This window comes from Cebus imitator, unplaced genomic scaffold (genome assembly GCF_001604975.1).
Source record: "Cebus imitator isolate Cc_AM_T3 unplaced genomic scaffold, Cebus_imitator-1.0 Scaffold205, whole genome shotgun sequence".
NCBI classification, from domain to species: Eukaryota; Metazoa; Chordata; class Mammalia; order Primates; family Cebidae; genus Cebus; species Cebus imitator.
This window is the reverse complement of record NW_016107520.1, coordinates 3,624,006-3,638,371: the sequence shown is the minus strand read 5'-3', so window position 1 is coordinate 3,638,371 and position 14,366 is coordinate 3,624,006. Positions and strand designations below refer to the sequence as shown.

The 14,366-nt window shown below is 38.6% G+C and overlaps 1 protein-coding gene across 1 annotated transcript in view; it reads right to left on the bottom strand.

Annotated features, from left to right (window-relative positions):
- Window positions 1–14,366, bottom strand: part of SLC45A2 (solute carrier family 45 member 2) — a 42,688-nt gene that overhangs the window by 6,766 nt on the left and 21,556 nt on the right. The window contains exons 4-6 of the mRNA XM_017548307.2: window positions 11,273–11,598; window positions 1,132–1,275; window positions 164–287 (exon numbers count right to left, since the gene is read on the bottom strand). Of these exons, the coding sequence (XP_017403796.1) occupies window positions 164–287; window positions 1,132–1,275; window positions 11,273–11,598 (594 nt within the window). The remainder of the gene's footprint in view (window positions 1–163; window positions 288–1,131; window positions 1,276–11,272; window positions 11,599–14,366) is intronic.

Sequence of the window (14,366 nt, the reverse complement as noted above, 5' to 3'; positions counted from 1 at the left end):
GCTTCATATGGTCCTTTCTAAAGTAATAGTTTTTCCTGGTATCCATAGATTTATTAAGAATCTGATATTTTAAATAGTGGGAAATAAACATAGAAATATCAAATCCAAGTTGTGCTAGACCAGAGTCCTTTAGAAGACATCCTTAGGAAAGAGAGAGACTTACAAGAATAAAGTGAGGAAAATATAGAGTTGATGCACAGTCCCCAACATCCAACCTCGACTCCTCTTTGGTAGATAAGAAACTCCGTGGAGTTGTGTGCGCTATAGGGATCCCCATGGTACACAATCTGAAAGAGAGGTTGGAAGGCTGTTCAGGTACAAATACAATGACCCCTTCTCATGCACTCTGCTTCTCTACACCTGGGGAGCAAATGTCCCTGCCTGAGGGACCCTTTTTAGAGTACAGAGCTTATGCTGTCATGACCAAGTCGCCCCTTTAATCCTACCACATCTCCATTCAAGGACCTGCCAGAAATCGAATGCCTGCTGCATCAAGTCTAAACATCACTCTCCCAGGTCCTTAACATCCCTTTTTCCAGCTCACAGCTGGCCCCCACTGACTCAGGCAATCCCACCACTCATCTTCTGGTACACCAATCAGCTTCTGACTCATCTCCACATGTGCCATTCCTGTTCCTGCTTGGAATGTTTCCACCCTCTCTAATATTCCTCTAACTCCTATTCACCCTTCAGGGTACAGACCATACTATAATCACTTTATTGTATTTTATTTTTTAAGAGACAGGGTCTTGCTCTGTCACTCAGGATGGAGTACAGTGACACAATCATAGCTCACTGCATCCTTGAACTCCTGGCCTCAAATGATTCTTCCACCTTGGCCTCCCAGAGCACTGAGATGATCTGCCATGGTCTACTATGCCCAGCCTGAGCCCTGTACCTCATTTTTGAAGCCTGCCATGATTGCTACAGCTGACATCAATTTGCCCTGCTTGCTATACTTGATTAAGTACTGGCAGGCTCCACCGTGTCCTCTGGTTGTCCAGGATATAGTAGTGTGCTTCTTGATGGTACTCTTTCCTACATTCTGACTGTGCCAATCTTAGAGGATAGCCCAGAAGAACTTCAACAGGTGTTAATGGAGGAAATGATGTGCACAGATACGTTCATTACCTGGCCCATGAAATCTGTGAAGAAGAGCATGTTGGACAGGAAGGCAGTCCATCCAATGAGGTGGCTGATGGAAAGGTAGCGGTAGTGGGGAGGCATGCTCATCAGTGCTCTCAGCAGTGACTTTAATGTCATTGGCCTGCGAGTCTGAAATAAAACATGAAACACAGGTGTGACCTTCAATGCAGAAACTCAGCCGGCTAAGGGAACCAGAGCACATGGCCATGTTACGTATTTGTCAGTCAGCCATCACACAAAGTGTCACTTTTCCTGGGCACGGAACTATGTTTCCATGGAGTATACTCACAGGAGGTATTCTGTTAAGCATGAGTGGCTGCTTAGAAGTTTCAGGCCCAGAATGAGGCTTTAGAGCCAAGGGGAAAGGGAATGAGAATGGTGCTACCTTCAGGCCAAGATGTAGGAGACATTGAACATTCTATCTCTGAATGACAGAACTGTTGCACAAGGACAAAGCTCACAGATATAGGCCAGCTCTTAATTAGAATTCTTGGGCCACTTAACTGTGAGAACATAGTAGGCAAATCCAAGATGGCTGTCATGATCTTGGTCCCCTGATGTTATCCTGTTCTGTGACATGACAAAGGGACTTTGCAGCTATATTAATAATTAAGGTTAATGATCAGCTGACTTTGAGTTAATTGAAAAGGAGATTACCTGGGTGATCCTAACCAAATCCCATGAGCCCTTGAAAAGTACAGAATTTTCTCCAACTGGTAGTAGACGGGAAAGTCAGAGCAACTCCAAGCACAAGAAATGACAGCTTTGAAGGTGGAGGAAGCTACATGAAAAGGATCTGAGGGTGACATTTAGGGGCTGAGAGCAACTCCAGGCCAACAGTCCACAGAAAGCAGGGACCTCAGTCCTACAACCAGAGGAACTGGATTCTGCCAACATCCTGAATGAGCTCGGAGGCAGACTCTTCACACTGAGCTTCCTGATGAGAATACAGCTCTGCCAGCACTTTGATGTCAACCTTGTAAGACCCTGTGCTGAAACTTAGTGCAACTCACCCGCTTCTGATCTACAGAACTGTGAGATAATAAACTGATGTTGTTTTAAGCTGCTAAGTTTGTGAACATTTTTTATTTATTAGATCATTAATACAGAGAGCCAGTCAGTTCCCTGCTCTTAGCCAGCTGTCTTCTCCCAGGTTATTTCTCTGGATTCTAATGATAGCAGACACATGTCAATGATCCCTACATTGAGTTAGAAGTGAGAACAATGTAGAACTCAAATACATATATTTATACACACACACACACACACACACACACACGAGGAGTCTTCAATATGTTAATGGAAAATGCATATTATGAAAAAATTATACATGCATTTCAAAAATTTTTTGAATCAAAATAAACTCATACTAACTTGTTATAGCATGTCTGAAGAGGATTTAGTTTGAGGCACTAAGAAGAATAAGACATCGGTTTGAAAAAGAGCCCCTAACAGAGCAGCATGAATTCTACTAAAATTGAAGCTAGACTAAATATCAAATTTATGGTGAAGTTTTGGTGGAAGAATGGTGACATCACTGATTTTTTTTTAAGTTTATGAAGACAATGTCCCAAAGAAATCAGCAGTTTACAAATGGATAACTCATTTTAGGAAGGGACCAGATGGTGTAAAGATGAAGCCTTCAGAGCAGACCATCCACATCAATTTGCAAAGAAAAAAGTTAGTCTTGTTTATGCACTAATTGAATAGGACTGACAATTAATGGCAAAAACAATAGCCAACACCATAGACATCACAGTTGTTTCAGATTACACAATTCTGACTGGAGAGTTAAGGTTTAGCAAACTTCCCACTTACTGGGTACCAAAAGTATTATGACCAGGTCAACTGCAGACAAGCACAGAGCTTTCAATGAAAATTTTAAACATGTAGGATCAAGATCCTGAAGCATTTCTTCAAAAAAATTGTAACTTGAGATGAAACAAGGCTTTATCAGTACAATCCTGAAAACAAAACACAATCAAAGCAATGGCTACTGAGAGAAATGTTCCAGTCAAAGCAAAAGCAGACAGGGCAAGGGAAAAGGCCATGACAACAGTTTTTGGGGGATGCTCAGGCATTTTGCTTGTTGACTTTCTGGAAGGCCAAAGATCAATAATATCTACTTACTATAAGAATGTTTTGATAAAGTTAGCCAAAACTTTAGCAGAAAAACACCCACGAAAGCTTCACCAGAAAGTCTTTGTCCACCATAACAATGCTCCATCTCCTTCTTCTCTTCAAACAAGGGCAATGTTGTGAGAGTTTTGATGGAATGTCTTTAGACACTAGAGTCCTGATTTGCCTCCTTCTGACTTCTGTTTCCTAATCTTAAAAAAAATCTATGAAGGGTTCCCATAGTTTTTCAGTTAATAATGTAAAAAAGACTGCATTGACATGGCTAAATCTCCAGGACCCTCAGTTCTTTAGGATGTGATAAATGGCTGGTATTATTGCTTACAAAAGTGTCTTGAACTCAGTGGAGCTTGTGTTAAGAAACAAAGTTTCTTCTTTTTAATTTTTATCTTTTCATTCTATTTTTCCATTAACTTTAGGAAGGCCCATCCCACACACATATATGTAAAAAATGAATATATAGGTCCCTTATTCTTTTAGATTTAAATTTGGTTAAAACTAGAGGCTACAGTTTTTTTTGTTTGTTTCAGAAACACTGAGAGAATGAGAAACTTTAAACTATTGATGCAACTGTTTTGAAATACAAAGAATAATAACCTTTAGCATCTTGTCATATAAGAGAAGAAAGAAATCTTGGGAATACTAAGCAGTCAGCTGCCCTGAAGACGCTGAGACCATAAACATCAGCCATGATGTGCTAATGAGTCTTTCTTGTCATATTTTTATTTATTCTGAATTATGACATTGAGTACTAGTTTATAAGACAGTCAACTGAGATTTTCTATTTTAACTGTAACAGCATATTTTTTATACTTTGTAACCTTACATAATCATGCTTTTTACTTTTTTGTTGTGGAAAATTATATTCACTCATTTTAGTTTTGTTGTGTAAGTTGATTTTTTAAAAATTCATCAATCTTGTAGTATCTAGCCCACTGTCCATAAACTGTACTCATTTTCTGATAATCAGTGTTAAACACTGTAGACATTCCCCTGGACTGAAGAAAAATAACCGTTTTTCTGCAAGCAGAATATGGTACCTATAAAAATAAATGATTATAACAGAAATGAAGTGCAGAATTACTACTTTTTCCTCAACTACAGAAAGAAGCAGCTAACAATATAGCCAAAGAAACAACAGCCTGGTTTCCATGCCTCCAACTAAGTGATTTATCTTCACTTTCCTTCCTCTTTTTCCAAAAATGCAAAATTGAGAAAGTGAATCTGGCCAACAAGTATTCAGCCTCATTCTAAATATTAATATATACTTCTGACTTACACATAATTTTCAGCCTGGTTTCATTGTTAGATGAATTTCTCCTTTGTTCTAAAAATAAATATGAGCTTTTGAAATGTGCCTAGGATTTCTGTAAAAGCTGGGAGTGTAAATATTCAAAGCCTCTTTGTATACTTTAACTCAGAATAAAAATTCAGCTGGCATATTATTCCTGACTAATCAATTTCCTTGGTGAAACCCTTTCAATGGTTCTGAACTCCTGGGAATTGTTTTACTGCATTTATTTTGCACCACTGTCAGCCGGAGATTGGGTGGGATGAATTTACAAGAGAAAAAGGTACAGAGTCATCAGAGAGAGATGAAACTTCACAAATGTACCCTCAAAAGGAGACTATAAATGTTAAAGGGAGCAACCGAGGGCATGGAGGCATTGGAGATAGATTTTATGAGATCTGGCTTAAACTCCTGAAACAATTCAGCCCTCTTGCCATTAAAAAGAAAGCTCTGTTCTTAACTTACACAACCACCTTTATTTTGGAAAGCAATGCCTTTGGCAAACAATGACAGCCCCGCAGCCATGGTCCTAGCCCTGGAGAAGTATAGGCTTCTTTTGCCTAACTGGAGACCTTCCAAGGTACACATTTGTAAGAGAAGAGCAAATGCATGGCTTTGAGAGTAAGATGTATTACTCCATGCTTTATTCTTACTTCATCCTTTTGTCTATTTTATTTGCTTATTTATTTATATTTTTAGGGATGGGGTCTCACTCTGTTGCCCCAACTAGCGTACAGCGGCATGATCACAGCTCACTGTAGCATCAAACTCCTGTGCTCAATGGATCCTCCCATCTCGGCCTCCTGAGTTGCTGGGACTATGGGAATGAGCCACTGCACTGGGCTCAATTTTGTTTTTTAAACCAAATAACAAAATCATTCAGAGCCTACAGATTTTTGTGTGTGGCCCCTAGTAGAAAGTTAGCTGTATCTTGTATTTGTTTTCTTACTCATGTGGGAGTTCCATGCCTTTCAAACGGCTTCTACTCACTTGATTTCATTTGACTCTCAACAGCAGCCTGAGTGACTGAGACAACCTCTGTGTTGTGTGACTCTTGAAGGGGGAGTCCCAGTTTACTAAAAGGGACATCAAAGAGGCAGATAATCTATCAGGGTGTTATCTATTATCACTTATATGCTTATGTTTAGTAAAATCCCACCTTGCTTTGGTCCCTAAACCACCACATTATTTTTTTTTATTCTCATTATATGATTACTTTTTTCCTTATTTTTATATATTATAGAAATTTTGGATGTATTGCAGGATTTAAAAATGGAAAATTAAAGCTTCCTGTTAGCCTATCATCCAAACTTTTAATTTTTGGTATATTTCCTTTCCATTTTTTTCCTCTATGTATGCAGCTTTTCCCAAAAAGCAAAGATTGTTTTCTGTATGTATTGTACATTTTACTTGATATGTTTTTAGTAAATCTTCAAAAACATGTATTTTTAATGACTGCATGAATTTTATCATATAGATATACCATGATTCTTGGGCTGTAATGCATAATTGCACAAAGGGCTCCAGTCCAACTAGTAATCTTAGAGTTCTGGTTTGTTGCTGAAGGAGGGGCAGGGAATGCAGGTATTCTCTCCCATGCAGCCTGGTGTAGGAAACGAGGTTGAGTCCAAACCTTAGGAGACCTAAATTCTCATATTTTCTCTACTTGTGTAATCGAGATAAAATGAAGACTTTATGCCAATGACCTCCCAGCTCTTCCTTGCACTCTTACAGTTATGAAAAACACTGCATTCATTCTAAACTAGGAGCTACTGTTGGAATCAGATGAATAGAATATTACTCTCTTCGACTGCATTCTCCTATCAAGTGGCATGGGGAGAGGCAAGTTGATTCGCTGTGGCAACTCAACTCCAAGGTAGTCATGTAGATAGAATCAGGCCTCCTCTCAGCAGATCGTACTCAACCATTTTGCCAATTTAAACATAATCCATTTCAAAATTTACTTTTGCATTTATTTTGAAAAAATGCTAAGCAAATAAACAGAGTAAACAATACGTGAGAAAGCACTTGACCTCAAGAAAAAAACTACTTACAGACTTTTGTAACTTAGTGGCTAAGATGTATTGCTTTTATTCATACACATAACTGAATACAAAATATGAGGTTTTCTACTGACTATATGTAGCAAAAAAATTCCTTAAAATACCATTAAAGTAAAGTACAGTTTTTAAATTTTGTAAACCATTTAGCTAAATGTAATGTGCTATCCTAGATTGGGTCAGAAAAAGGATATTACCTACGAGTGGGATTGCTGGATCAAACGGTAGTTCTATTTTCAGTTCTTTAAGGAATCTCCAGACTGTTTTCCATAGTTGTTGTACTAATTTACATTCCCACCAGCAGTGTAGAAGTGTTCCCTGTTCACCACATCCATGTCGACATCTATTATTTTTTTGGTTGTGGCAATTCTTGGAGTAGTAAGGTGGTATCGCATTGTGGTTTTGATTTGCATTTCCCTGATCATTAGTGATGCTGAGCATTTTTTCATTTATGCTGAGTAGTATATATAGATATACATTAGGTAGATTATGGAGGTCCATATATATATCACAGTTTCTTTATCCACTCGTTGATTGATGGGCATTTAGGTTTGTTCCATGTTTTTGCAATTGCAAATTATGCTGCTATAAACATGTGTATGCAAGTATCCTTTTCATATAATGACTTCCTTTTCCTCTGGGTAGATACCCAGTAGTGAGCTTCTGCATGGCAAAAGGAACAGTCAGCAGAGTAAATAGACAACCCACAGAGTGGGAGAAAATCTTCACAATCTATACATCTATACATCTATACATTATGAATACTACTCAGCCATAAAAGGAATGAATTAATGGCATTCACATTGACTTGGATGACATTGAAGACTAATCATTCTAAGTGAAGTAACTCAGGAATGGAAAATCAAACATTTTATGTTCTCGCTCATAAGTGGGAGCTAAGCTATGAGGATGCAAAGGCATAAGAATGACACAATGGATGTTGGGGACGCAGGGGGAAAGGGTGGAAAGGAGGTGAGGGATAAAAGACTACATATTGGGTGCAGTGTGTACTGCTTAGGTGATGAGTGTACCAAAATCTCATAAGTCACCACTAAAGAACTTACTCATGTGACCAAACACCACCTGTTCCCCAATTACTTATGAAATTTTTTAAATGTTTTTTTTTTAAAAAAAGGGGAAAAAAGGACATTAGTAGAAAAACTGGTGAAATACAAATAAATCTGCTGTTTACTTAACAGCATTGTAGCAATGTTAATTTCTTAGTTTTGACAAATGTGCATGGTTCTCTAAGATGTTAACATAAGGGAGAAGCTGGTAAAACATAGGAACTCTCTCTACTATCTGCAGCTTTTTTGTAAATCTAAAATTATTCAAAAATTAAACTTCGATAAAGAAAGCAAAATAACACATGGGCACGCTTTGCTAGGTGACAACTCCATGAGGTTGAACAAGGACTGTGGAATTTACTACAGTCTCCTGATGCTCAGCACTGGGTCTGGCAGGGTTAGTTAATAGTTATTGAATGAATAAAAGAATGCATAAGTGAATGAACCATGTACACAGTGCAACTCATTCTAAGAATTCTTATTATTCACCCAAATAAACCCTCCTGGGTTCCTCTTTATTCCCTGCAGTCAGTAGCCAGATTAATGTCAAAAACAAAACAAAACAAAACAAAAACAAAAAAAAGCTAACATCAAGGAGTCCTCTACCCCACTAGTTTTGATGGACCCCTATCATCTACCTAATAAAATTTTAGTCCTATGCTGACATTCAGAAGCATCCAAAATCTGGCTCCAATTTGCTTTCCTAACTTTATTTCTAATGTTACAAACTCTATGATCTACTGTACCACTTATACTTTCTCCAAACATGCTTCATGCTTTTAAAATATTTGTTTTATATCTGTGGCTTTGCTGATGTCCTTCTGTCAGAAGTATTTTTCCCCCAAAGACTCTACCTATTCAAATCCTAACTATCATTCAAGGCACAACTCAAGGGTGACCTCCTCCATGAAGCCTTTCTCTGTTTGCTTAGGCACAATCTTTCTCTCTTTAAAACTAACAGCAATTGTTATTCTGCCATTTGTGGCCACCTGGAAATGTGCCATTTGGGTCTCCTACTGGAGAAAACACAGTTGATTGACAGCCTTGAATGCTCCTTCTCTGGACCCACTACCTGTTCCTGCCAAGGTTACCCTTTCCATGGCTATTCCCAGATAGTGACTAAGCAAGCTGGGGGTATTAGTGCTGGCCTGTTTCTACAAGAGCTGGGACTCCTCTAAGGAGCAACTTTGGCTGGAGGACTCCCGTTTGGCCTGGTTGAAACTTTCTTGGAACTTCACTGCATCTGAAAGGTTTCCTACCCCATCCTCTTTCCTTTATTTTCTCCTTTCACAGGTATTTGAGTTGCATCAAGTTAAGAAGACTTTTCCTTCCCATTTCTGCTTCTCCCCACTTTATCTTTCATGCTGTTTTCTCCAATGAATCTCTTACATGTCAAATCCTATCTTGGTGCTGTTTTAGAAAATCTGAACTGATACATTGTTTCTGTAGCATTTACCATGTTCTATCATGGATTATAAACCATGGTATAAATGGCTTATGCCACCTGTTAGGCTGTAAATTCCTGGGCATAAAGACTGGACACTTGTCAGTTAAATATCTAGTACAGTGTTTTGCACATACTCAGTATCCAAAGCTGTTTGTTAAATGAATAATGTTTATAATGTATTGATATACTTATGTAAAGTTTGAAAAAGTCTTTACATGCTTTATCTTAGTTGAACATCCTAATAATCCTGGAAAATAGACTGGCCAAGCCAACAAGAGAAGTTGACTTTATAGGAAGGTGAGATTCACTGAGCTTATCTGAAAGTTGTTGGAGTCCAGATTTGTATTCCGTTTCTGCTTAAAGCATTCAGCATTCTCCCAGGGTCATAATAACAAGACCTAAACCCAACACCTTACTGTGTGGTGGCAAATACTCTAACTTTACATGGATTAGCCCTGTAACCTGCACAAAATCCTTGTAAATAGATGGAATTATTTTCTCATTTAACAAAAATGCAAATGTTCAAAGTCACATAATCCAAAGATGGTATAGCCAGGATTTTAGCACCCATGCTTTTGATCTTTAGGCTACCTTAGAGCAAGTAGCTATTTGTGATTTGTGGAATGAATAACATAGGTCAGCAGCTAGAGGAAGCAAGATTTGCACCCAAGTCTTCTACAACCTCTTTGTCAATCAGGGAATCCTTTGTTCTGTATCCCTGAGGTGTTGGCATTCAATCCTAGCTTGAAGGAAAATGCAATTATTTCGTCAGCTTTGCCCAAAAGAACTTTCTACTATGATGAGAATGCCTTACATCTGCACTCTCCTATATTTTAGCTACAAGTCCTATGGGGACATTGAGCATTTAATGACATTGAGCTAATGCAACTAAAGAAATGAAGTTCTATTTTTATTTTTATTTAAATAGTCCCATGGGATTATTAGCTACCATATTGCTCAGCTTAATTCTAGTCTCTTCTCTGATCATTTCATCTAAATGTGGTCTCATTTCTCTGGCAGTTAGTTGAGTACTATTTCAAATTTTAAGCTGATGAATTTACTGTGCAGTTCACTGAAAATGAGCTAAAGTATCCTTTCAACTCATAACATGCAAATTCAGTATGTCCAACTCAGTCACCAACCCAAGGATGCTACCGTTTGGAGGAAAAAATTTCTAATATATGATCCTAATCTAAGAGGTATTTCTTCTGGCCTGCTGGGAAAAGCAGCAAAGGAGAAAGGACTTACAGAGTGCCTACATAAATTGGTTATGAATAACACATAAACAAGGAACAACAAACTGCAGAAGGCCGCAGGAGGCCTCTGAGGAGGAAGGCCTCTCCATGCCTCATGTTCTGGTTCAGGGTGACCTAGGCTCTGTTACAATAAACACTGTGCTCAAGGACGTAAAACCCCTTCATAGCACTATGACGTAGCCAGACTTCTAGGCTCCTTGGAAGGTCTGCGTTCCACCAGCTGTACATAGAAAACAAGCTAAAGATAACCCCATGTTCTTGTTTCGCAAAACTCCCAAACCTCCACTATTATCAATCCTTAGGATGACACACCAGTTCTGGCTCATGATTCACTTACGACTCACTGATTCACTCCACCATCACTCCACCCCTACCCTATAGATCAAAGTGATTGTAGTCAATAAATGTGTGAATGATCAGAGCTCCGGGCCTTCACTGTCTCCTCTAGTATTGAGTGATGGCCCCCTGGTCCCACTTTCTCTCTTACTCTGTCTTTTTCTCATTCCTTTGTCACCACCAAACTCAGGGTACCCACAGGTAATGTAGGGCTGGTTCCCTACACTGGCCTAAGGATGACTTTAGGCTTCTCTTGTGGGCTAACCTTTCTCAACTGGCTTCATCTTCCATGGCTGGACACGCTGAAAGAAGTAGGAGACAGGAGGACCAGAGGAAAATGCAGACATTTTTCTTTGAGAAACAAAATTTTAATTCCAAGGGATGATAGCTACTGGGGATTTGGGAATTCCATTAGACTCCACGAAACTCTTCACATCAAACACACAAACAAAACAAAGAATTTTTTTTTTGAAAAAGAAGAAGAAAGAGCAAGAATATTTTCCCATGTAAAGAAAAAAATTTTTCATCTTTACCTGTTCAGCGTGATTTTTGTTTTTTGCTCCCTGCATTGCCAGCTCTGGATTTACATAACCATTTTTAACTTTCTCGATAGAACCATATTCGTACATTCCATCTGATGACAATGGAGGGTCCTGGGGGGTTGGCTGTGGGGGAATGCCCTTTGCAACATCTGTAAGTGGGACTTCAGAGATACTGCACAGATGAACAATAAAACACAAAGTGAGCATCAACGCAGAGAAGAAGAACATGACCTGGAATTCTGTACCCAGCAGTCTTCCCAGTTCCAGATGGGCCCAGTCTATAGCACCCAAAAGGTAACCCATGGCACCTCCAAAACCTGGAAAGCAAGAAAAGCTGCATTAGCATATTTAGCAAATCATCTTTCATTTACCTCCTGCGTAGACACTCCCTTCAGTGAGAAAACTCCCTGAAGACAGCAGAGGCAGCCTGGATATGACTGGAAAAGCAATACAGCAAGAGGCTGAGAAACATGCAGCCAGGCAATGTGGGTTCAAGCTTTGGCTCTAGAATTCACTTGCTTTGACTTTCAGCTTCCTAATCCAGAACATGGAGGTAATAGTAAAAGAGTAACCCACTGGTAAGGTCATTTAACAGAAATGTAAATGCCCAAAGTCATGTAATCCAGACTTGGATTTTTGAAAAGAGTAAGTGTTCGGGCTGGGGCCACACACATAGCAAGGGCTTACTTAAGTATTGCTACCATCAGAGATACTACGACCTTTCCAAAGTGCATTCTCTAGACTGCTTTTGAACTTAAATTTCTGACCAGAAAAATCCTCAAAGAAAACCAATTCCTGGCACCAATAAAATTAAATTATTTGTAGTTTCTCTATTATTAAGCTTCCTGGGATGATGTAAGCTTGCAAAGATCAAACAGCCTTAAAAGCTGTCTTTCTTCCTCTATTAGAAGCTCAAGGTACTTGTTCCCAGTTGATAGCTGGGAACAGGAAATAATGAGAACAAAAGTTTAAACATGAATTTTTGAAAATCCTATTCTCATTTCACAGGACTCCAACCTGAGGTCTTTTTGGTGCTTGTTTTTATCTCCTCAGGCTTAAACATAGTGTCACTTGAGGGACACTGAGAAAAGTCTCCTCAAAAATCTATTCAACCCTAATCATCTGATATTTAAAATCCCATGTTGGTTATTCCTTTTTTGAGCTTCTGTTTTAAAATGCAAGTGTTTCTGGCATGGGCAGGCAGTTGCTCAGCACCAGAATAGTAACTGCTCCTTAGATGTTCCTTCTGGTGCAGACATCAGTGACTTCTGATAAAGGTGGGGAGAGATCATGGTTGGGAGGGGCCAGTGGACATATGATAGGATGTCTAGGGAATTAAGGAGTTGAGTGCCAGACACATCCTCTACATATGTCACAAACTTACGGAGGGCTGATCCTACTGTCAAAATTCTTTAAAGGTCAAATTCCAATCATGCATACCAATCACAATTTATCTACCTGAACAGATCAGCTTTCATTTTTTGTTTTTGATTATTTTTGTGTGTATGAGTGAAGTCTCTATTTTATTTCTCAGATAAGAGCAATATCTTCACAAGCTAGGAAATCAAGGAAGAAAATAGAACTTAAGGAGTTCTTCTCTAACTCTAAACAGCTTAAGTTACATCAAGAACCTGACCTCAAGAACACAAACCTGAATACAAAGTACCATGAATCCTAATTTATTCAAATTCGAGAGAGAGTAGACAATTTGGGTCACTTCATATTCTGGTTAGTTGCAATTTAACATTGAGACTATTTAAGGAGGACCAACAATCTAATCATTGGATTCCAAAAATAAAGCATCATTAGCATGTCCTGAATGCTGAAGTGTTTTAAGGCAGAATTATAAGAAATTTGGCCAATGTGGGTATGGTGAAATAAGATATATAGTCTCTGGAAGCAAGAAATTTATGGTCTAGTTATGTGTGATGAGCATAAACATAAACAGATCAATAACATGATGGTGAAGAGCCCAGGATTTGAGGGAAAGAGAAGGTCCTGAAAAAGCCGCACTCTGTTCGGGGATTTGTGGTGCCTCTGGTTATTATTAGACAATGACTATTCAATTGTGGACATGCAGAAGGTATCAGAAGCCATGTACCCAGCCAAGCAATCAACCAATAAGAATGCATTAGGTCTTCTCCCCAACCCGTTATGACAACCAAAAATGTCTCTAGATATGGCCAAATATCTCTGAGGAGGTTGAAAAGTGGCTCCTAGTTTAGAACCCCTGACCTAAGTCAACCCTATACAGACACATTCCTTTTTTGAAACAATCATTTCTAAACAGATCGATGGTTTTCATATTGCCATTTAATTCGCTTATCACTTATACCTCTTTCAAATTTTTGTTCAGCTGAGCATTATTGATTGCCTCAGTCGGAAGAATGTAGAGCAGAAGACACGTGCCTATTTGAAAAAATTGATATGTGAAACAAATCCTCCAGTGTGCAATGGAATGGTAGTTTTATTTTATGGAAAAAATGTAAGGATATACACAGAATGATGGATTTATATTACAGATAAATTTGGACAACTGAGTCCTACAGTTGGGGAGTTTCCTGATGCAGTTGCCATGTCTGCTGGTTTAATTTAGTTCAATAAACATATATCAAGCACTAAACATATGTAAATGACTCTACTAGCTTCTGGGGATATAAACATAAATAAGACACAGTTTCCCATTCTTTTCCCCAGAAAGTGTTCTCAAGTGGGAGAAGCAGATAATGGGAGAAGCTACTTGCAAAACGGTAATAAATGATAAGCTAGAACTGGGAGCTGGATACTCAAAGTACAGAGTTTTGAAGTCAATTATTGGTGCTAGCAATGGTATGAAGTTGATGTCGATTATTAGTAAATCTGACAGGATTTCTCTTCATTATCAGTGAGGGTTAGAAGAGTTCAATATATCAATGAATTCAAAAATGTTAGAGGTAAAAGGAGATTTGAAGAACTAAGTTCAGAAAACTATGAACTTTATTGGCTCTGTGATGGAAGTCACACAAAAGGAAAAAGGGATTTGGAATCGTGCCAGATTTCTATTCCCACCTTTGTGCTTCCTAGTCACGTGCTCTTGGGCACTTCT